We start from the raw sequence: 24,073 nt of genomic DNA on the forward strand, positions 1-24,073 counted from the left end.
CTCATCGAAGTGAACTGGCTTGATCCAGTGTGGCGGACAGTATTCATTCACGGTGATGTGTCAGGTCCCTGAGTGTCTGATGAAAGAATGAGGCTTTGCAGCCAGATGGACCAGGGGCCAGATCCTGGCTGTCCCACTTCGCAGCTGTGTGATCTCAAGTGCTAGGCTGGTGTCTGAGCCTGTTTGCTCATGTGTAGGGTGGGGCTGAGACGCGTACTCACCCCACATGTAGGGCACAACATTTGGCTCATAGGAAGTGCTCAGTGTGGCCAGTGGTCTCCCCAGCTGCTAGGTGTACTGGGTAGGGGGAGGAGAGAGAGAGGTTCTGCTGGGTGGGGTGAGCTGTAGCAGGACAGGGGCAGGGCTCGTGGGGAAAGGGGAGGACTTCCACCAGGCAGAGGTGGTGATAGCAAGCTGAGAAGCTTGGCCCAGAAGTGAGGCCACAGAGTGAGGCCTGAGGTTGCCAGTCGGTGGCCCTGGAGGCTTTTATGGTCTGTGGACTGTTTGGTGGCTCCCATGGTGGCTGAACCAGATTTGAGGCGATTGCCAGCATTTTGAATCCTATTTCACATAAAAGCCCCCCTTCGTCTGGCTACCACCAGTGAGTGCTTTCTCTGTATTTAGGAGTCTGTTTTTGGTTGTTTGTTTTGTTTTCTGGATTCCACATATAAATGAAATCATATGGTAATTGTCGTTCTCTGACTGATTTAGCATAGTATCCTTTAGGTCCACCCAAGTTGTGTCACATGGCAAGATCTTTTTTATGGCTGCCTAATACTAATATGTAACACCGCATCTTCTTTATCCATTCGCGGATCGGTGGACACTAATCAGTTGCTTCCATATCTTGGCTATTGCGAGTAATGCTGCAGTAACCGTAGGGGTGCAGATGTCCATTTTTTTTTTTTTTTAGATTTTATTTAAGTGTTTTTTTTTTTTTTAATTCGTGATAGACAGAGAGAGAGAGAGAGAGAGAGAGAGGGAGAGAGAGAGGCAGAGACACAGGCAGAGGGAGAAGCAGGCTCCATGCAGGAAGCCTGATGTGGGACTCGATCCCAGGACCCTAGGATCATGCCCTGGGCCAAAGGCAGACTCTAAACCCCTGAGCCACCCAGGGAGGGATTCCTTGCAGATGTCTTTTTAAGGAGTGTTTCCACTTTCTTTGGGTAAATACCTAGTAGAGGAAATGCTGGGTTGTATGGTATTATTATTATTATTTTTTAAGATTTCTTTGTTTAGAGAGAGTGTGCAGGCTGGGTAGGATGGGAGGGGCAGAGGGGGAGAGAGAGAGAATCTCAAGCAGACTCCCTGCTGAACACGGATCACTTGATCTAAAAACCCTGAGATCATGACCTGTGCCAAAATCAAGATTTGGATGCTTAACCAGCTGTACCACCCAGGTGCCCTGGTGTCTCTGTTTTTAATTACTTGAGGAAGCTCCATACTATTCTGCACAGTGGCTGCACTGATTTACATTCTCCCCAACAGTGCATGAGGCTTCCTTTTTCTCCATATCCTCTCCAACACTTGTTGTTTCTTGTGTATTTGATTTTAGCCATTCAGACAGATGTGAGAACTCATTGTGGTTTTCGTTTGCATCTCCCTGATGATGAGTGACGATGAGTATCTTTTCATGTGTCTGTTGGTCACCTCTTTTTTTTTTTTTTTTTTTTTAATATTTTTATTTATTTATGATAGTCACAGAGAGAGAGAGAGAGAGAGGCAGAGACATAGGCAGAGGGAGAAGCAGGCTCCATGCACCGGGAGCCCGACGTGGGATTCGATCCCGGGTCTCCAGGATCGCGCCCTGGGCCAAAGGCAGGCGCTAAACCGCTGCGCCACCCAGGGATCCCCTGTTGGTCACCTCTTAATAGTATATTCTATCTGACCTAGTATATCCAAAGTATCATTTTTTTTTAAGATTTTCTAAAAAATATTATTTATTTATTTATTCATAGAGACACAGAGAGAGAGAGAGATGCAGAGACACAGGCAGAGGGAGAAGCAGGCACCATGTAGAGAGCCTGACATGGGACCCTATCCAGGGTCTCCAGGATCACGCCGTAGGCTGCAGGCGGCGCTAAACCGCTGCGCCACCGGGGCTGCCCCAAAGTATCATTTCAACTTAAAATAATATAGAATGAAAAAGATACTTGCTTATTGATTTTTTTAATGTAATTTTTAAGTGATCTCTACACCCAGCTCGAACTCACAACCCTCAGATCTGGAGTTGCATGCTCTACTGACCGTGCTAGCCAGGTGCCCTAAATTAAGAGATATTTTATATTCTTATTCCACACTAGCCCTTTGAAACCGGTTTGTGTTTTGTGTTCACAGCACGTCTCAGTTTGGACTAGCCACGTCTCAGGTGCCCAGTAGTGACATGTGGCTGCTATGCTACGCAGTACAGATCTGGCCTCTGATGTTCACCAGCACCCTGTATCCTCCTCTGACCCCCTCTGTACTTGTCAGTTGCCTCCTTGAGTCCACTGGTCAGTGGGTTTGGGAGCTGGGCTTGGCTTGAGGGGCTGACCAAAGCAGGGCCTGATCAAAAGGGGCCAAGTCAAAAAGGCTTTGGAATGCCAAGCTGAGGGATTTGGTTGTGATGATTTTGAGCTCAGCTAATGTCCTGCTTGTCCTGAGTCCCAGGGCCTGACCAGGTCAGTCTCATGCAGTATTAGAGAGGAGCTACTTTTGGATGGTCACCAGAGTAGGGGAGCTGGGGGATGCCAGAGCCAGGTTTCCTGGTTGCTGAAGGTGGGAACAGAGGGGCCACACCCTGGTAGCTAGAGCATGTGGGGTTGGGAGAGAGCCAGAGCTGTGGTTGGGGCCCAGGTCAGAGCTCAGGGAGAGGAAGTAAGTAACTGATGGAAGGCACCCAGCCCAAGAATGAGATGTTGTATGTGGGTGGGAGGCAGGGAAGATTCTAGAGAGCAAGGGATGGTTGTGAGGAGGAGGCAAGAAAGCAGACAGTGTGAGGAGGGGAGGGAAGCTCACCTTTGCCGGGGATCAGAGATGGCACAGGAACTTGGATGAATTTCTAGAGTTAGAGCCTGGCTTTCTACCTCTTGTGGGTTGTATGATCCTTTTTTTTTTTTTTTTTTTTTAAGATTTTATTTATTTATTCATGAGACACACACAGAGAGAGAGGCAGAGACACAGGCAGAGGGAGAAGCAGGCTCCATGCAGGGAGCCTGATGTGGGACTCAATCCTGGGTCACCAGGATCAGGCCCTGGGCCGAAGGTGGCACTAAACTGCTGAGCCACCCGGGCTGCCTAAGGGTTGTATGATCCTGAGAAAAGTACTTACATGTCTGTTTGTGTCTTTAGCTGCAAGGAGGTGCTAGGAATTGGACTATCTCATAAGGGGTTTGAGGGTGAAATGACCCATGGAAACCACTTGGCTCAGGACTTCAGGAAAGCTCAAATAAATGTTAGCCATTAGAATGATTAATTGAGCACCTACTGTGTGCCAGCCATGTAGGTTCCAAGGTGAGCAAGGTAAGTGAGTGGAGTTGTCCTTCTTATCTGTTGATCGTTTATGCTTCTTCTGAAGGCCCCACAAGAGGCAGGGGTTCACATCCTCACTCCACACCTGATGACGCAGAGGCTCAGGGAGGCATGTTGGTTGATTTACTTAGGCTCATGTAGCTTTTCCATGGCAAGGCTAGGACTTGAACCCAGGTGTCTCTGGCTAGGAGCCTGTGCCCTTTCTACTGAACCATATGGAGGGGAAGACGAGGGGTGTGAGGAGAGGATCCAGGGTCACTTCAGTGTGGTGTCTCCCTGTGGCTTTGGAGTTGGTGCCCAGGAATGCCACCCTCCTTCCTAGGCCTGCCTCAGCTGGGTTTGAGCCCTGAGATGGTGGAGGTGGTGGTGGCCTCTCGCACAGAGGAAGTGGTGATGGGTGTAGGCAGGGCTCGGGCTCACAGAGGAAGTGGCAGGGGAAGTGGGCCAGCATCATGGTGAGGAAGCTGGGTGCTCCTGGCCTCCTCCTGGAGCTCTGGTGGGTGTGGGTCTGCCGGTGCTATGGCATCTTAAGGCTCTGGGTGCCTCTGGGTGCTGCTGGCAGGGCAGGGCAGGGAGGCCTGTACCCAGAAGAGCTTCCTCCCTTCCCCATTTTCCTCACCCCTTGTCCCTCCCTCCACTGCACTCACCTGCCTCTTCACTCACTCTTCTCTCTTCCCCTTTCTCTCTGCTTTCCCCTTTGCTACTTTTTTTTCTTCCTTTCCCCACAGCTTGCTTATTTTGTTTTCTTACTGACAGGCAACACCAGAGCCGGGATTCAGGCCGAGACTCAAGAGGTTTAACCACTGTTGTGGTGACTGAAGAGTTAACTCTAGCCAGGCTCTGTGCAGTGGGGGAAGAAGATGGGGCCAGGGAGAGGAGTGGAAGGGAGCACATCCCTTTTCCGTCTCAGGATCTTTGCCCTTGCTGTTCTCTTTGCCTCCTACTCTCTTCCTGCTACTCTGCACAGCCAGGCTGCTCCTCATCCTGTGGGTCTCAGTTCCCATGTCCCCTCTCAGAGAGGCCTGCCCTGACCACCCATCCCTGACCAAGGGGACAGCTCTCTGCTGATTTCCTTCAGAGCTCCAGTCACAGTGGGTTTCTTTTGTGTGTCTCCTTATATTCTTGTCTCCTTATATTCTTTCCTCTCTGGAAGGTATAAGGTTCCTGGAGGCAGGGAGTTTTTTGTGGCTAGCATGGTAGATGCTTAGTTTCTGCTGCGTCAGTGAACAACGAATGAGTAAGTGGCAGCCCTACCTTCCTCCCTTTGTAGGCAGGCCCGGCGCTGAGAGTATGAGTGTAGGCACAGGGATCAGTGCTGAGCTTTCTCCTGGTTTCCCTGCCTTCTTGCTGTGTGATCTTGGGAAAGTCACCTACCTCTCTGGGCCTCAGTGTCTTGAGCTATAAAATGGAGGATCAAAAAGTGCTTCCCTGAGAGAACTTGGGAGGATCAAGTCGTGGCCGGTCCTTAACATAGTGCTCAGCAATGGAGGCAGAAGTGAACATGGCTGTCATTGTCATTGTGCTGCTGATTATTTCTGTTGATTGACCTGACTGGCTGCCTGAGGATTGGCAGGCAGAGTCCCTGGAGGCCCCTGGTCCACCTCTTCTTGTTTGTCACGCAGGAGGCTGCCTCTTGCATAGGAGTTAGTGTGATGCGTTGCTGGGGGTCAGCCTAAAGCTTCTTTCTCTCTTGACCTGTTACGATGATGAACATGATTCTGTGATAAAGAGGCTCCATCCCGGCCTTTGGGAGCTTCACAGTCTTGGCTCTGTGCCTGCCAGTCAGTCTGGGGGTGGCCCAAGCTGCTCTGGTTGGTGGAAGAGCAACATTCATGCCTTGAAGGGCACGCCTGCCTTTGCCCTCCTTCCTGGAAAGCTCCAGCCTGTTTTGTCTGGGAGCCCAGGCCCAATTCTTGGCTTCTGAGGCTGTTGCCACCATCAAAGCTGGCTTTGTCACCCTGAGGCAATGTCCCCGTTGGAGCTGCCCTGCCTCCCTGTTTGGCCTTGAGGTTCTGTCTACCTTTGTCCTGCGTCTTGGTGGGCTCTGGTGCTCTAGCTCTTTCTCAAGCCTCCTCCTTCCTCAAATGCCCTCCACCCCCACCCCACCTTGAGGTGACAGGAAACTTGCTGCTCCTGTTGACCAAGGAGGGAGGACCCTGTGTTAGTGAGGAACCAGTGCCAGCCCTGTTCCGAGCCTCTGCTCTGTCTGCAGACCATCCACTGTGGTCGAACTGCAAGGTGACCCTCAGAAGACCTGAGGAGCACCCCGCACTTCCCACGGGAGCCCCGCCTCTGAGGCTTCTGCCTTGGTGGTGCCCTTCACCTCAGAAGTCCCAACTCGGCCATTGTTTTACTGTGTGACTTTGGGCAAGTTACATGGCCTCAGCTTCCTTTTCTGCAAAATGGGAATAAAACCAGCTCTCTCACAAGTGGGACATAATTCTTGTCCTGCACCATGGAATACTGGCGGGAGGTACTCCCAAATGCTAACGGCAATTATCTCTGGGATTATGGGTGGGTTTTTTCTTTTAATTGACGTAGAATTAAAGTACAGTATTCTATTAGTTTCTTTTAAGTGTACCACATAATGATGTAATAATTGTATGTGATACTCAGTGCTCACTACAATAAATGTGGCCACCATCTGTCACCAAACAACATTATTACAATATTATTGGCTGTGTTTCCTGTTTTGTATTTTTAGCTCCATGACTGACTTGTTTTATAACTGGAAGTTTGTACCACTTCATCTCCTTTATTTCACACTCTGCCCCACCTCTGGCAACCACCAGTTCTCTGTATTTAAGAGTCTGTTTGTTCATTTGTTTTCTTATTATTTTAAAAGCAACATGTATTCATTAAAGAGAGTCTTCAAAATACAATATTACAAAGAAGACAAACCACCCATAATCCCTTGAGTGGACCTAGAAGGTGTTCTGCTAACTGAAACAAGGGACACACAGGAAGACAAACACCCTATGATTTCACTTACACGTGGAATCTAAAAAGCAAACAGCACAAAAAGTACTGTTGATTGAAAACTTGGAGCAGTTTTCACCTCTGAGGTTTGGAACTGCCTAGAAAGTGGGGCTGGTAAGGGCACACATCCCCCAGGGTTGTGGTGAAGATGGTCTGAGGGAAGCCCTGTATGGTGTGTGGATGGTGCGGGTCGCAGAGGAGGCCCTGGATAAAGCTTCTTCCTTCTCTCCTCTGGGCCCTTGACCCCAGACTGCCCTCCTGCCGTGATTCAGCACCCATTGCTCTCTGGGCCCTCTGGCTAAAGGGAGCTTGGGAGAGGTGGGAGCAGCGGCCCTGTATCACCTCTCACCTCCTTTATCAGCAGTAGGTGGGGTTGGATCCCCATCACTTTGAAAGAGCTGAGATCTGAAGGCTCCCACATCCCTGGCCAAGTTGGACGGGTTGCCCAGGTTTTCGGTCAAGGCCCTGGCATGGGATCTTTGAGGCCAATCCTATTGGGGCTTGGTGTTTTTATTTGCCAGCTCAGAAGGATTTGGAGGCTCAGCATTTCCCTGCTGTGCTGGGATGGCCCGCCAGGCTTCTCTTCCCCGAGGGAGAGGGTATTAAGTGGCCGTCTTTGGGAGCCATGCTGTTCCACCGCTCTGTGCTTCACAATCTTTGCCATCCTCAAGTGTCTCTTGTTTTGAAACTTGGCCGTCTCATTTGTCACGAGCTGAAACTTGGCCCAGTGATTATTGATAGGGAAGTGGTTTCTCCACTTGGCAGGACTCATTAACTGTGTGTATCCTGCCCAGTCAAAGGCTTTGGCTTCTCCAAGGTAGAGAGGAGACAGCATTCAAAACCAGGGAACAGCGAGAGATCCCAGAAGATAAATACATTGAGGAGAAAATGGATTTCTTGTACTTTCCTCCTGTCTTTATGTGGAAGACATAATTTCTTTCTGTTTGCATGTGGATATGAACACCAATTCATCCATCCGTTATTTTAAAATACTCCATGTATACTGTGGCCGAACATAGGCGTCCAGGGGCCTTCGTTTTCTCTTACTAAGAGCAGAGTAGATACATTGTTGTTGAACAACGTAAAACACACTTTTAGGCTTTTGGAAATAAAAAATACGTAGTCCTAAGTGAGGACCGTAACTGCTGGTAGTTGACCGCTTAACCACGGTTTCTAAACTTTCTCCTGTGTCTCTGGAATTGTCCACACGGCTGTCAAAAGACTATAGCTGGCTTCTTGGCTTCCTGAAGGACACTTAGCTGGTAAGTATTAGAGTTGGAATTTGAAGCTAAGTCCTGTGCTGATTCCACAAATGACTTGATAGACGTTTGCCCATCTCTAGGTTGGGCAAGATGGGGGCACGGCGGGGATGCAGTAGGTTAGGTACCTGTAGGAATAACTTTCTTGGCTACAGTATTGAGGGAATGAGAGAGTCTGGTATTCGTAGAAGCCAACAACAAGGTAGGTTCAAGTGCTTTTTGGGAAAAAAGACTTAATGATTGTTTACTGCCTAGCCCTACTTTTCATTCCTTTATTCCTCTCTCATATCTACCTGTTCTCCCATCTGCCCATTTATGCTCCTGCTTGCTCACACTCCTATCCATCATCTGTCCATCCTCCCACACACCCATTCTTCTGTCTCCCCTCTCTCCCTCCCTCCCATTCATCCATCCACCCACCCGCCTTCCCTCCCATTCATTCATCTATCCACTCATCCATCAATCCATTCACCCACCCTCCCATTCATCCATCCACAGCTCATGTACAAATTTGCCTACCCATTCTCCCATCTTCCCATTTATCCACCCTCCTGTATTCCTGTCTATTCACTGGCTATTTGAGGCCAGGCTCTATGGGGTGGACTAAAATGAATCAGAAATGGACTTAGCCTTTTAGAGCCCACCACCAAGTTAGAGAATCTCTGAACACAAATGACTAGGGTGCCAGGTCTGTGAAGAAAGTTCTAAGAAGGGTAGCCCGCGTGGCTCGGCCATTTAGTGCCACCTTCAGCCCGGGGCCTGATCCTGGAGACCCGGGATCGAGTCCCACGTGAGGCTCCCTGCATGGGGCCTGCTTTTCCCTCTGCCTGTGTCTCTGCCTCTCTCTCTCTCTGTGTCTCATGAATAAATAAATCTTAAAAAAAAAAAAAAAAAAGAACTAAGAAGGTGGAGATTAGTAGTCGGGGAGCTGGGGTTCTGAGAGCACTTCATGGAACAGGCTGCACTTGAGTTAGATTTTGTAGAATAAATACAGCATGGGGAAGGCACTCCAGGTGGAGGAAAGAGCAGAAAGAAAGGCGTGAAAGTAGGAAGTAGAAGGGCAGTGGCCATAGCCTGGGTAGGGGAGGTTGGGGAGGTGGGGGGGTGTATGTGGCTGTTGGGGGGAAGTAGGGGGAGGCAGTGGCATCCTGGAAAGTAGATGGGGCAAATTACCAGGGCCCCGAGTGCCAGACCAGGCTGTTCAGGCTTTGTGTCAGGCAGCAGGGAGCCGTTGAAAGTTGCCCAAAGACAGTTTCTGGTTGAAGGCACTGAGGGGAGGGATGGGGAAGGAGGACTGGCACACCTAGAAGCCAGGTGGGAGCCGCTGGAGATGTTTCCTCTGGGGGAGCAGAAAGCTGGGCCCGCGTCAGGTCCTGACAGCACGTCCTAGCCGGGTGACCCAGGCTAGAGGCCTTTGTTTTCTCTTACTAAGAGCAGACAGCAGTACTTCTGCATACCTCATGGACCTGTGCTGGATACAAGTGGGGTGCTGCTTATCCTGCCTCAAGAGACCATTGGAGGCCTTTGGCTGGCCGCCTTCTTCCTACGGCCCACAGTACCCAAGCTTCTGGAAGGCTAGGCTCTGGCGCACATGCTCCAACTCCTCGACTGACTCGTGCTGGCCAGCCAGGGGTGTTAGTGGAATCTGAACCCGAGGCCACATTGGCCGCCTGTCCTGGCTCTGTGTCTGCTGCCCTCAGCGCACCCTGCTTGCATTTCTGTTGGGTCTTTTCCCTGCCCGGAGCCAGTCCTGCTGTGACCTTCCAGGGCCAGATTTCCTCCCTCCCTAATAACATCGAAGCCGTTCCTGTGATTAGTAACAGACCTCACCATGCAAAGATAAAATATTTTTGGGCAGGGACACCACAGCTGTATATTGTAGGACACAGACCAAACCCCTTCTTGGTTCCAGGGCCTGAGCCATATTTGAGCCATCCAGAATCAAGAGGGTGGGGACAATAGCTTTAGCCTTGTCTACTCCAGTCTTTGGCTCTGACCCACACACCCAGGCTGCTCATCTGACAGGTCAGCTGGGAGCCTTCCCTCACGCCTGCTGCCCAGCCAGGTTGCTAGGAGACCTCACTGGCGAGTGATCACCACCCAAGCGGCTTCAACGCACTCTTTGCACTTGAGACCTTTGTTTCTTCCTAGGAAAAAAATATATACTTAGGCTGGGACTGGAACATGGGAGTGAGTTTTAGATGCCCAATCACCCATTTTCTGCCAGGTGCAGCCTTCTGTGAAAAGCTGCCTACTAGAGCTTTGTGCAGTGATGGGAATATTCCGTTTCCGCTCTATTCGGTGGCAGCCATGTGTGGCTACTAGCTGCTACATTGGACAGCACAGCTCAGTGGGTTCCTGGGAGGACGGGTGCCCATCCCTGGATATATTCAGGATAAGGTCAAGATAAAGTAGGCACTTCTGGGTACTGTACCCCTGTCTGTCCTTGCTGGGTCCCCTGTGGATAATTGTCAGATGTCATTGAGTGAAATTAACTTTTTTTTTTTTTTTTTGAGATTTTATTCATGAGAGACACACACAGAGAGAGAGAGAGGCAGGCTCCATGCAGGGAGCCCGATGTGGGACTCGATCTCAGGTCTCTAGGATCAGGCCCTGGGCTGAAGGCGGCGCTGAGCCACTGGGCTGCCCTGAAATTAACTTTCATAAACCACTTGGATTCCTTAGGCTGTGTCTTCAGGTCCTCCTTATTTGTAGGTACCCACAATTTCCCCCAAAGTTCTAGCTTAGCAACAGTTTTATTATCCTGCTTCGTTGACTATTACGGCTTAATTATTTTCCTCATTACTATATTGTCCTCTGATTTTTTTATTTTATTTTATTTTATTTTATTTTATTTTATTTTTATTTTTATTTTTATTTATTTATGATAGTCACAGAGAGAGAGAGAGAGAGGCAGAGACATAGGCAGAGGGAGAAGCAGGCTCCATGCACCAGGAGCCTGATGTGGGATTCGATCCCAGGTCTCCAGGATCGCGCCCTGGGCCAAAGGCAGGCGCCAAACCGCTGCGCCACCCAGAGATCCCTGATTTATTATTTTAAAGGGTTACTTAATATCCCACTAAGTTGACCATTGTCTTACTGTTGAATATTTAGATTATTTGCTTTTTTTTTTGTAGATCTTATTTATTTATTCATGAGACACACAGAGACAGAGGCATAGGCAGAGAGAGAGAGGCAGGTTCCCTGCAGGAAGCTTGATGCAGCATTTGATCTCAGGATCTCCGGTTTAGGACCTGAGGTGGGATCACGATCTGAGCCAAAGGCGGATGCTCAACTGCTAAGCCACCCAGGCTTCCCTTACTTAGATTTTTTGGCTGTTGCTCTGGACTACTGAACAACATGGTCCTAGTACGTTTCTTTTATTGTCTTTATTTGAATTTCCTGGCCTTAAATTCTTAGGAATGAGGGATAAGAGGCTTTAAAAACCTATTGCCAATTTTGTCTTTAGAAGATCGAATCTGGATATTGTTGCCGGTAATGAACGTACCCATTTTAGCACCCGTTTTGTCACCAACACTGGAGGTTCCCATTATTCCTCATTTTTAAAAAATTTCATAAATATAAATGCCTACTTTCTTGGAAGAAGATCCTTGTGGCAGAAGAATCCCCTGGTTTCTATTGCCTGTGGCCTGTTAGTAACCATGTTTTCTACTTGGGTCTTTGTGTCCTAGATTATCAGTTAGGTCCTCTGAGAGGCCTCAGTGAAGGTCACTTGGTTGGTCTTGGTGATTCTTTTTAAAGTGGCCCTTGTTGCATGTGTTTCTTGTGGTGATGTACCTCCATAGATGTCTGTTCTCTGCTGGCATGCCCCCAGAGATGCCAAACTTACTTTTTGGTGGCAAGTGACAGAGTCCAGAAGGGGGTTTATTGGCTCATGTCCCTAAAAAGTCTAAGGACACATCCTGTCTTTAGGAATAGCTGGCTCTAGGTGTCCACAGACTTCATCATTTGCCCTTCTGCATTTGTGGGTCGTTTTCTTTATCAGGGTTTCATCCTCAGGCAGTCTCTGAGGGATTGGCCACATGGACTGTAAGACTCTCCAGCCTTTCATTCTACTAGTTTAGCAACACCAGAGAAAGAAAAAAAAGCTGCTTTACTGATAACTTAACCCAAAAACCCCAAACTAACCCAGAACCACCCAGATACAACCCTGTTGGGCCTGCCTTGGATCCCTTATGCAAGTGTGAACCACTGACTATGGCTGAGAGGGCCAGGAATGTATGGCTGGGCTTGGGCCGTGCCCTAGGACCAGATGGACTCAGTCCCTTGTGAATCCCTTGTACCAAGAGGGAGAAGCAGTTGCCAAGACAAAGGAGAATTGTGAATCTACAAGCAGGGAAAAGGCAGCTGTCCTGGATTGCACCCTGGTCACTGCATTCACTTTTGTGGACTCGGTTTCCTCATCTGCAGAGGGGGTGGGGAGTTGGGGTGTAGGAGTGGTGGTTAATGTTCTTTCTCATCTCTGGATTCTGTGATACAGCTCTTGCCTTGGAGGAGGAGACAGGGACACAGTGATCAGCCTGCAGCTGGGAGGGAAGGGGTGGGCCTGGGGGTTGTCCCCACCAGCTGCTGCTCTGTGGTTGACTTTTAGAAAGCCCCTGGCCCCTGACTGGACTGGCCGGGGCCCCTTGGGTGGGGCAGGGCTCTCTGCTGGGAGGGTTGTCCCCACCTCCTCCAGGCTGGGCCGCACAAGGGGGAAGATTGTTCCTACAGAGGTGCCTGGGCCAGTAAACACAAGTGGCCACTGTGTGTCTGCTCTCAAGGGTGTGGGCTGAGGCGTTAGTCACTGCCAGCCAGCAGTGGAGGGCTGGGCGGGGGCTCCCCCCGTCCTTTGCTAGACCCCAGCCTTGCCTTAGCCAGTGGGAGAGATGGACGTCAGAGGCCACAGACAGCCACTTGTTCTTGATGTGACTCCTTGCCTGTCAACTCCCACAGGTACCCCGTCCACTAGGGTCACCCTTAGTTTTCCAGACCCACCCACTCCCCAAGATGCCCTCTCGTCTGACCATGGAGGGAGCTTGAGCATCATGTCCCCATCCTTCTACTGTACGAGGGGGAAACTGAGGCCCAGACAGCATCTTTGAAGAATTTGACCTTGGGCAGAGTGGTGAGCACATGGACACTGAAGCCACATAGGCCTGAATTCAACTCCCAGCCATGTTATTGACCTGTTGTGTGTCCTTGAGCAAATGACTTCACTTTTCTGAGCATCAGTTTTCTTACATATAAAATGAGGCTCTTAATAGTACTTCCCTGGTATAAAAATTAATTGAGGGGATCATACAGTGTCCTCTTGTGCCCTTTTTAGGCTCCGTGGCTTCAGCCAGTTTCATTTTCCAGCTCTGCTTGTAAGCACATGTCCCAGCAGCTCCAGGCCTGCTGCCTCAGTGCTGGAGGCTAGCATAAAGCAGGGTTGGGGCAGCCTCAGGCTGCTCTGCTACTGTTCTGAGCTTGGATCTCATTGGCTAGCATGATCACATTCTTCTTTCTGAGCCAGTCATGTTCTAATTAACCCGTTCGAGTCACCCACCTACTTCTAGAATGGAGGTGGAATCTGCTCCATTGCATTTTAGAGACTGGGAATGAGCGCGGGTTCACTGAAGAAAAATCAGGAAAGGTGAATTTTGTCATGGGAGGGCAATGATTCCCACCACCAGTGCTCCTTCTAGGCAGAAGCTGTCTTGTTCACTGGACAAGTGCCTCACCTGTAACATGAACTCAGTGAATACTGGTTGAATGAATGGATAGGGAATGAGCTGATTCCTGGCAGCCTAGTGTAGTGAGGAGAACACTGGACTCAGGGGTCAGGAGACCACCACAGCTCACAGTCCTGGGTGGGTCCTCATATCACTTGGAGCCTCAGTCTGCTAATCTGGGAAATGGGCATGATGGCTGACACCTGCCTTACTAGCTTATGGGTGGATTAAATTTTGGTACGTTTAGTACTTAGCAGCTGTCAAGCACATTGTTGGTTGTGATCTTCATTATCTTTAGAAGTGGGAGATGGAGCAAAGAACCCTGAGTGCTCACCAAGAGGGGCTGGTTGGGAAGAGATTTGGAGCTTAGGTTCTTTGAGCAAGGTGGGCTTGCATTTGGATCTGCTATTACCCCCTGCCTGTCTCCCTAAATCTCTATTTTCTCATCTGTAAGTTGGGAATCCTAATACTTATCTCCAAGGGCTGGATGGAGGATGGAGTGAGAAATCCTATTTAAGGCCCGTCTGGGCACACAGTGAGTGTTCAGGTGATGTTAGCTGTGTTTATCATCAGCCACTATAGCTTCCTCTGACATCCAGGTGAGCAGATAGCTGCCTCAACCAGGCTTTTAAAGAATTTGATTTTGGCCAAGTGACCTTAGGCACCACGATTGCTGCCAGCTAGCCCCTTTCTGGCAAGCTCTGGGCTCTGTAATCTAAGTGAGGTGCTGGGCAGCGGGTGTTGCTCAGTGTTGACACTGGCGCGCAGCTGGAGGCCCAGCCCTGTGGTCAATGCTGCCTTTCAGGGGGATGGGCAAGGCTGGTTTTGTGAACTCCTAGGAAACAGCCCCACTTTGGGGAGAAGATACTCTTTTAGGGAAACCCAGGAGGAGGTGACGTGCAGCCTCATTTCCCACCTCTCAGGAGTGAAAGGTGAATGCTTGAGGGGGTGGCCTATGCCCGTTCGCTCTGTCCCCGCGTGCTGCTCTGGCTGGGGGTCGGGAGAGCACGGTCGGGGTGGGTGCTGTGTTCACCCAGTAAAGGAGCAGAGCAGGCCTTACCTCCTCTTCTGGGTTTGGAGAGGAGGAGGGGTGGGAGTGTTGTGCAGTGGGTAAACCCTTACCCACATGGTGCTCTCACTGGACACTTGAAAATCAACATTACCAGAAATGAAAGGGCAGGTACATAATCTGTGTGAGGGAAGGAGTGATCACGAGAGCACTAGTGCCCAATGGCTGATTCATGACTCTCTCAGGTGTTCTTTTTTTTTTTTTAATTTATTTATTCATAGAGATGCAGAGAGAGAGAGAGAGAGGCAGAGACACAGGCAGAGGGAGAAGCAGGCTCCATGCAGGGAGCCCGACGTGGGACTCGATCCCAGGTCTCCAGGATCACGCCCCGGGCTCAGGCGGCGCTAAACCGCTGCGCCACTGGGGCTGCCCTCTCTCAGGTGTTCTCAACAAGTTTTCAAAACCGAGTATAGGGGAGAGGCCCCCCCTCAGACAGGGCGAGTGAGCCGGTGAGTTCCAGCACCAGGACTGACCCTGAGGAATGGCCCCACGTGAGATTCCCTCCTCTGCACCGGACTCCCAGGCCTGGTGTGGAAGGGGCGGTGTGGGGGCAGGGTGGGTGGGGGTCCAGACCAGCCCTGTCTCCTGTGTTGCTGGGGACTCTGCTTCAGTCTCCTCATCTGTGCACAAGGTAGTAACAGCACCGACCTTGTAGGGTGCTTGAAGAGATAAATGAGTTAGCACATGTTGAAGTATAGACCAGTGACCTTGATCAGTAGGAGATGATTGTTGTCGCTGTGAAGGGGCCTGGTGACTTTGCAGCTCAGTTAATAGAAACAGTTACCTAAACTGAGAATAAATTTACAAATGAGTGTAAAAATTGGCTACTGGCCTCACTCCCTTCCAGAAGGTTCTCTGGTGAGGATTGACACCCCTTCTCAGTTCCCTTCCTCCTATAAGCATGCTTTCTAGTCACTGGCACCTTGAGGCCAGGGGCAGGGTTGCTATGTCTCTGCTTAACAGACTGGGCCCCCCAGGCGCCCCTGCTCGGTCTCTGCATGGGAGGGTGGCCTTGTACAGAGCTGGCCTGGGAGCATTCCTAGGTGGCTGTTGGCATTTGGTTTTAGGTAGAGACTTCTGAGTTCTGGAGATGACAGGGAGACCTAATAACAGCAGTGGAAAGTACACAGAGTCTTGGAAGTTAGAGGACCTAGATTCAGATTCTGGTGCCATCACACTAGTTCCAGCCATGCCCCCTCTCCGAGCCTATAGAATGGGGGCACTAAGATGCCCAGAACTGGTGTCATATGAGGTGATGTGAATACCTATTGTCCTTCATGGGGTTCTAGGCATGCAGAAGCAGCTGGGCCGTCACCATTTCCAGTAGGTCAGGTTGCAGAGTTGGTGAAGGTGGTGAGTGGCATGTAAAGCTGTCCTCAGGAACGCACTGCAGTGGACGCTAACGGCTGCTTACGAAGTCCAGAGCAGCTCATTTTCCCCATTCTTTCCCATGGATTGCGATTCCAAAGTTCTAGACGAGTGGCCTGCTTTTTGGGCCCATGTTGTAGGCAAGCGTGCTCTCTGAAAACCCAAGCCCCACACAGCACAGTGGGCGAATGCTCCCAGCAGCCCTTGAGGCCCACAGGGCTTGTGGGTTCTCCTCCCTTTTCTTGGACACCAGCTGCTCGTGGCTGGAGTTGCTTGTACCCACTTACATGATTATTTTTCTCTTGCTCTCAGTTTTTAAAATTGTGGTAAAATATGCATAACATAAAATTGATGATTTTTTAAAAGATTTTATTTATTCATGAAAGACACAGAGAGAGGCAGAGACAGAGGCAGGGGGAGAAGCAGGCTCCCTGGCAGGAGTTTGACGCAGGACTCGATCCCAGGACCCAGGGATCACGACCTGAGCTGAAGGCAGTTGCTCAACCACTGAGCCACTCAGGTATCCCTCCCTTCCTTTTTAAGGCTGAATTTTACCACTTGTTTCTCCATTCACCCGTGAGTGGAGATCTGGCTTGTTCACACCTTTTGGCTTTTGTGGATAGTGCTCCCATAAACATGGATGGACAGACACCTTCTCAAATCCTTGCTTTCCGTTCTTTTATTTTTATTTTTATTTTACTGATTTATTTATTCATTAAAGACAGAGAGAGAGAGAGAGAGAGAGAAGCAGAGACACAGGCAGAGGGAGAAGCAGGCTCCATGCAGGGAGCCTGATGTGGGACTCCATCCCGGGACTCCAGGATCACACCCTGGACCAAAGGCAGGCGCTAAACCGCTGAGCCACTCAGGGATCCCTCTCTCCCTCTTTTTCATCAAGTAAACTTGTTATACTGGTGAAATGCATCAAGAACGCACCGTTCTGCTACAGTTGCTGGGTACTTAAAGCCCTTGTTCATTTTACTTTTAACGTATGGGAAATGATGCAAATAAATGTATGAAACTTTCCTATTAGTGTTTTTAAACAATATGCAAAGAGCCCTATCTCTCCCCATTTTAGGTGCCTTCCTAGCCTGCTATCAGGCAGCATGTTTCCAGAGTTTTCTATGCATTTACATGTAGTCGTGAGCATTTATGAAAGCAGTTTTCCATTTTTTTAAATTTTCCATTCTTTTTTTAAATTTTTATTTATTTATGATAGAGAGAGAGAGAGAGAGAGAGGCAGAGACATAGGCAGAGGGAGAAGCAGGCTCCATGCACCAGGAGCTTGATGTGGGGTTCGATCCCAGGTCTCCAGGATCGCACCCTGGGCCAAAGGCAGGCGCCAAACCGCTGCGCCACCCAGGGATCCCAATTTTCCATTTTTTATAGAAAAAAGTATCCTACCACTTCATTGTTCAGTGACTTGGATCTCTTACTGAGCAGTCTTTCCATGGTGTTTGTAGAGCTATGCTATTCTTATATTTTTACTCATCCTGTAGTATGGGATCATGTTAAAAAACATGATTATTAGGAAATGCTGAACACTGTTTCTCACACATGCCCCCTGCACTGACGTGCTGAGCAGCACTAGCCATTGGTAAGAACAGCGGATCCCCTGTTTGGCCTTGCGGTCCCCATCCGGACCTCTGGGCTGTGTTGGCATTCCCGCGGGCCTCTCCGAGCTGGCTTCCAGTTTCCTGCCAGGCAGGCCTTGTTGACCTTCTTTGTCTCCCCTTTGCAGGCCAAGAACAAGGAGACAGGTGCTTTGGCTGCCGCCAAAGTCATTGAGACCAAGAGTGAGGAGGAGCTGGAGGATTACACGGTAGAGATCGACATCCTGGCCACCTGTGACCACCCCTACATTGTGAAGCTCCTGGGAGCCTACTACTACGATGGGAAGCTGTGGGTAAGAGCCACCTGCCTGCCCCCTCTTGGTCCTTGTGGCCCGGTAGACTGGAGCTAGCCTGGTTCAGAGGTCCTCAGCTCTTCCTTAGTGTTTGCTTTGGGAGGAAAAGGTGAAGTAGGGGGCCCTGGGCCCCCCCCCCATCCTTCCCTTTCTACAGAGCCTCCCCACTTTTGCAGGTAGGGGCAGTGGTTTGGAGGAGGAAGGAATTCTAAAGTTCTCCTGCCGGGCCTCAAGTCCCAGAGCTGCCACTTCCAAGTTGGAGAACCCTAGGTGTATTCTTAACCTCACTGCCTCGGTTTTTCCAACTGTAGGATGGGGGTAATAATAGAACATAGTTCGTGTGGTTATTACAGGGATTAAATAAATTAATTCATGATCAGCACTTAGAGGTGTGTACCTGGCAGGTTTAAGAGTTTGGTGACTGTTGGCTGTTTTATTATTTGTAACAGTGGCATCGTTACTATACCACTGCTTTGGCTGCTACGTGGGGATTATTTTCAGTGCAGCACTAAGCACATTCTCCATCAGCAGCCTTAGTTTGATGTGCATAGTGCAGATGCTGCTTCAAGCCCCACCTTCCAAACCCAGCATCACCCCCCAGCTGGTCTAGAGAATTTCCGCAGCGCCCCTGGTTTTCATAGGATGTGTCTGCTGTGTAGAATGCCTGTCCTGTGGACGGACGCTCTTCTAGGATGAAAGCCTCTCAGTTGATAAAACCCAGACCGCCTAGAACATACGTGTTTGTTCAAACTATTTTTCAGCAAGTGGTTTTCTTTTTATATGTAAAGCAACATACTTATGTCCCTAAAACTCAGTTCCACATTTGTCACAAAATCATGTGCAGGAAAAGTCTCCTGTGAATTCTAGATGCTCTTGGGAGACTGTGAGAATCACATGTAGATGTTTTGCAGAGGCAGCTGCGGGGCGGCAGGGCTGGGCGCCTCCAGTGGTGCTGGAGCTGGGAGAGCGAGCTGGCCCGGGCACGGGTCCGCATTGCCGCACACAGCAAGGTTAACTGTGATTTGGTGGTCAGCAGGGGATGTTTTCAGCATTCGACTTCCTACCATGCTAGTTTATTATGTGTATAGAGTTACATTTTAGGAAATTCATGGAAGTTTGGTGTTGATAAGTAGTTCGTGATCATCTTTCCCATTTAAAAGAAGAGGAAGCACTGGGGTGGCTCAGTGGTTGAGTGTCTGCCTTCGGTTCAGGGCATGATCCCGGGGTCCTGGGATCGAGTCCCACATCAAGCTCCCTGTAGGGAGCCTGCTTCTCCCTCTGCCTATGTTTCTGCATTTCTGTCTGTATCTCTCATGAATAAATAAATAAAATCTTAAAAAAAAATACGAGGAAATAGACCCCAGGTTTTTTTTTTTTTTTTCTTCACAGGATGCCTGCTTTTTACGAACAGACTACTGACACTGGATGGGGGGAAATCTGTGTTTCATTTGAGTAAAGAATCCTGCTGTTTAAGAAATCTAAAGGAGAGTTTAGAAACCACTGTCAGTTTATCCCTTTCATTTCACAGAAGTAAAGGAAGCCAGGGTGTGAGGGGAGTGAGAATGTGGCCTCCCTAGCCCTGCCCAGAGCTCTGTCCACTGACACTCAATTCTGGATAGAAGCCAACTTTCCTTTGCCTCTCAGAGTATCTCCTTGGGGAACCTCCTGGATGTCACTGGGGGGATAAAACCACCATTACTTGATTGCTAGCTGCCGATACCAAAACCCTTCCTCACCCACCATCCCCAGGTGCCTCAGGAGGTGGTGAACAGGATGAAGACACAGGCATAGAGAAGGCACACCCGCTTGCTCATAGTCACACACCTGTGCCTACGTGTTTCCTCTGTCCTGATTCGTGGAGCTGCTTTTAAAAAAGTTCTCTTTTAAGAAATTAAATATTACATCTATAGTTACCAGAGAAAAATGAGAGCATACAGAAAAACAAGAGAAAAAAAAGATTAAAACCATTAGAGTTTTTGTACCAGATAGCCACTAATAACATTTAGAACATACTTTTCCTAGGTTTTTAAAAATACATACACATACATACCCATATCCACAGGCTTTTTTAAAAAAAGGAGGATTGAGGGCAGCCCGGGTGGCTCAGTGGTTTAGTGCCACCTTCAGCCCAGGGTGTGATCCTGGAGGCCTGAGATCGAGTCCCACGTCGGGTTCCCTGCATGGAGCCTATTGCTTCTCCTTCTGCCCGTGTCTCTGTGTCTCTGCCTCACTCTCTCTCTGTCTCTCATGAATAAATAAGTAAAATCTTAAAAAAAAAAAGGATTGATACCATACTTATTACTTTACCTTTTACCTCTTTTTATTTAAAGTCTATTTTTTTAAAGTAATCTCTACACCCATCTTGGGGCTTGGACTCACCACCCTGAGATTAAGAGTTGCATGCTCTACCAACTGAACCAGCCAGGTGCCCTATTTATTTAAGGTCTATTAAGAACGACGTTTTTTTTTTTTTTTTTTTTTTTTTTTTTAAGATTTTACTTATTTATTTATGGGAGACAAACAAAGAGTGGCTTCCTGGCAGAGCCTGATTCAGGACTCGATCCCAGGACCCCTGATCATGACCTGAGCTGAAGGCAGGTGCTCAACCACTGAGCCACCCAGGTGCCCCAAGAACAACTTTCATGTCAGTGGGGAAACACTTGCATTTTCATATTTGTAGAATTCCATCTTCTGACCATGTGACTTTCTGTTATTGGGCATTTACACTGCTTTTTTTTTTTTTTTTCTGTTATAAACAAAGTTGTGATGGGCCTCTTTGCATTTTTGTGTGCTTGTCTGTGAACCTTTGTGAGAAAATTTTTAAGCATTTTAAGTGTCTGTTGCTCAGCCAGCCTCACAGAGCCACTTTTCGTCTTATATAAAGTTTTCCCATCTACCTGCCCACTACCACACCCACCCAGCATTCATCTGTTTATCTGTCCATCCATCCTCCTGTCTACCCACACAATCTTTATTGGACTGCTGATGATGTACTCATTAAGAAAAACATCTTTTATATGTCTGTCTTCATTATTGATTGTGGCTGGGTACCAAGTTCATGACTTTCCCAGGTCCGAGATAATACGATCCACAGGTAACGTTCACCTAGAGCTTACTCTGTGCAAGACCTTTTGCTGTTGCATTTTACTAGGATTATATCATTTACTTTTCATTCTGCGGGGTAGTTCCTTTTCCCCCATCTTACAGATGAAAATGAGCAACAAAGAGGTTAACAAGTTCCCACCCAAGGCCATGCAGCTAGAAAGTGCAGAGTTGGAAAACAGAGAGAAGGACAGTGTGTAACTGGGCTGTGACCATCATGAGGTTGTTTAAATATATATGTGAGAATGTTCTGACACAAAGTTGCCTTTAGGCTAGGACTTTCTTACCCGGGTCTGCAGTGTGGCCAAAACTATTTCTTACCCTCCTCTTTTGTAACTGTCCCTACCCCCTACATTTGTTGTTTTGTAGACCCTTGTTGGTACCATGTCCTCATTCTTGAGGATTTGAGTTTTAGACAGTGTGAAATCAAGGCAGAAGGTGCTAGAATTAAGTGGATGACAGGGAAAGGGTCTTCAGCAGAAGGAGCAGCACGGGCAGTGGTGTGGAGGCATGAAAGTTGTGGCATTTGGATGATGGGTAGTCTCGGATCAGGGCAGCCTGTGGAAGGAGGAGGGCGGTAAGTGATTGGAGGACATATTGTGTGCAGGGCCTCCAGATGCCAAGGTGAAGAGTTTGCACTTAACTTTTTGGATCAGTGGTTCTCCAAGTACTGCCCTCAGACCAGTGGCAGCAGCCCCTGTGAAAAATGCCAGGTGTAGGTCCTAGCCCAGACAGATCTGCTGAATTGGAAGCTCTTGGTGGGGCCCAGCAGCCCTGTGTTTTAAAAAGCCCTCTAGATGACTCTGATGCTTGTTTAGCTTTGAGAACTGTTTCAGGTAATGGGGACTTAGTGGCAGTTTCCATGGGGAGAGACATCTAGTGTTTTATTTTTTAATTTTATTAAAATTTTTTTTTAAAGATTTTACTTATTTATTCATGAGAGACACACACACACACACACACAGAGGCAGAGACAAAGGCAGAGGGAGAGCAGGCTCCATGTAGGGAGCCTGACGTGGGACTGTGATTGCGGATCTCTAGGATCAGGCCCTGGGCTGAAGGCGGTGCTAAACCGCTGAGCCACCCAGGCTGCCCTAAAATTATTTTCTTAAGATTTTATCTATTTATTTGACAGAAGAAGAGAGAACACAAAAGTAGGAGGAGCAGCAGGCAGAGGCAGAGGGAGAAGCAGGCTCCCCACTGATCAGAGAGCCTGATGCAGGGCTTGATCCCAGGACCCCTGGATCATGACCTGAGCCAAAGGCAGACACTTAACTGACTGAGCCACCTGGGTGCACCACATGTTGTGTTTTATAAAGAAATCAGGTTTGAAGGGGCAAGAATAAAAGCTTTGAGGTCAGCCAGAAAGCACTAAGAAAAAAGGTTGTGAGAGGGAAACAGGATTTGGTTAGAAAGGCTTCAAAAGGAACATTTGAGGGACACCTGGGTGGTTCAGCAGTTGGGTGTCTGCCCTCAGCTCCGGGTGTCATCCCGTAATCTGGGATTGAGTTCTGCATCAGGCTCCCTGCAGGGAGCCTGCTTCTCCCTCTGCTTATGTCTCTGCCTCTCTCTCTCTCTGTGTCTCTCATGAATAAATAAATAAAGCCTAAAAAAATAACAAAAAACAAAAGGAACATTTGAGCTGTATCTTGAAGGATGCGTAGGAGTGTGCAGGGATATCTCCAGAGGGATAGGGTGAAGGAAGAATGAGTTAAATAGGCAGCATGTGCAAAAGTATGGAAGGGAGAGGTCTCGTTCCGAGATACAGGGTTGAAAGGTACACTGGCATTTGGTGTTTCCTTCTGCATGATGGTTCTTGGATCCAGGCCTCCTGTGTGGCTCTAGGAACCATTTTTGCCATGATAGTGTCTTTGGCAAAACCAGTCCTGGACTTGGGGTCTGCTCTCAGGGCTTGGGCTTGGGCTTGGGATGAGCTATTGGGATCCAGCAACAGACCTTTCCCCTGAATGGGGTGGAGAGCATTCACCAAACCACCCCACCTACAATCTGACAAGATTAGCTCATTTTCTTCCAGAATTTATAGTTTTAGCAAAATCCCTTCATAGTTTCTTTTACCCACTTCTTTTTTTTTTTTTTTTTAAGATTTTATTTATTTATTCATGAGAGACACACAGAGAGAGGCAGAGAGAGACACAGGCAGAGGGAGAAGCAGGCTCCATGCAGGGAGCCCGACATGGGACACAATCCTGGGTCTCCAGGATCATGCCCTGGGCTGAAGGCAGGCCCTAAACCGCTGAGCCACCCGGGCTGCCCCCACTTCTGTATTTGAATATCAAATGGGGGAGGGGATCCCTGGGTGGCTCAGCGGCTCCCTGCATGGAGCCTGCTTCTCTCTCTTTCTGTGTCTCTGCCTCTCTATGTCTCCCTCTCTCTCTCTTAAATAAAATATTAAAAAAAAATGAATATCAAATGGGGGAAAAACAACTCAGAATATTCTAGACCAACGCTCTCCAGTAGAAATGTAATGTAAGCCACAAATATAATTTTAAATTTTCTAACAGCTATATTAAAAAAATTAATTTAAATATTTTTTAACCTAGTATATAAAAAATATTATTTTGACCTGTAATCAATATAAAAATTAATAGTAAGATATTTTACTTCATTTTTCATTCTAAGCCTTCAACTCATGTGTGTGTTTTACACTTTTAGCACATTTCAATTCAGGAACTAAATTTTCATCAGAAATCTTTTTTTTTTTTTTTTTAAGATTTTATTTATTTATTCATGAGAGACACAGAGAGAGAGAAGCAGAGACACAACACAGGCAGAGGGAGAAGCAGGCCCCATGCGGGGAACCCAATGTGGGACTCGATCCCGGGACTCCAGGATGATGCCCTGGGCCGAAGGCAGGTGCCAAACCGCTGAGCCACTCAGGGATCCCCCCTTCATCAGAAATCTATATTTGGATGTCATTAAATTTACAGCTGACAAAAGTAGATGCAAAGTTGTATCAATATTCTTAAATGTTTCCTGGTAATGGAATTGAGTGTCAGTTTTTATTTTTTAAATTTTTATTTATTTATTTATTAAAGATTTTATTTATTTATTCATGAGAAACACAGAGAGAGAGAGGCAGAGACACAGGCAGAGGGAGAAGCAAGCCCCATGCGGGGAACCCGATATGGGACTCGATCCCGGG

The 24,073-nt window shown here is 48.4% G+C and overlaps 1 protein-coding gene across 2 annotated transcripts in view; it reads left to right on the forward strand.

Annotated features, from left to right (window-relative positions):
• STK10 (serine/threonine kinase 10) overlaps positions 1 to 24,073 on the forward strand; it is a 112,414-nt gene that overhangs the window by 7,258 nt on the left and 81,083 nt on the right. For both annotated transcript variants that reach the window (XM_038534760.1, XM_038534759.1), the window contains exon 2: positions 17,644 to 17,808. In XM_038534760.1, coding sequence (XP_038390688.1) covers positions 17,644 to 17,808 — 165 coding nt within the window. The remainder of the gene's footprint in view (positions 1 to 17,643; positions 17,809 to 24,073) is intronic.

Source organism: Canis lupus, chromosome 4, assembly GCF_011100685.1.
Source record: "Canis lupus familiaris isolate Mischka breed German Shepherd chromosome 4, alternate assembly UU_Cfam_GSD_1.0, whole genome shotgun sequence".
Taxonomy (NCBI): domain Eukaryota; kingdom Metazoa; phylum Chordata; class Mammalia; order Carnivora; family Canidae; genus Canis; species Canis lupus.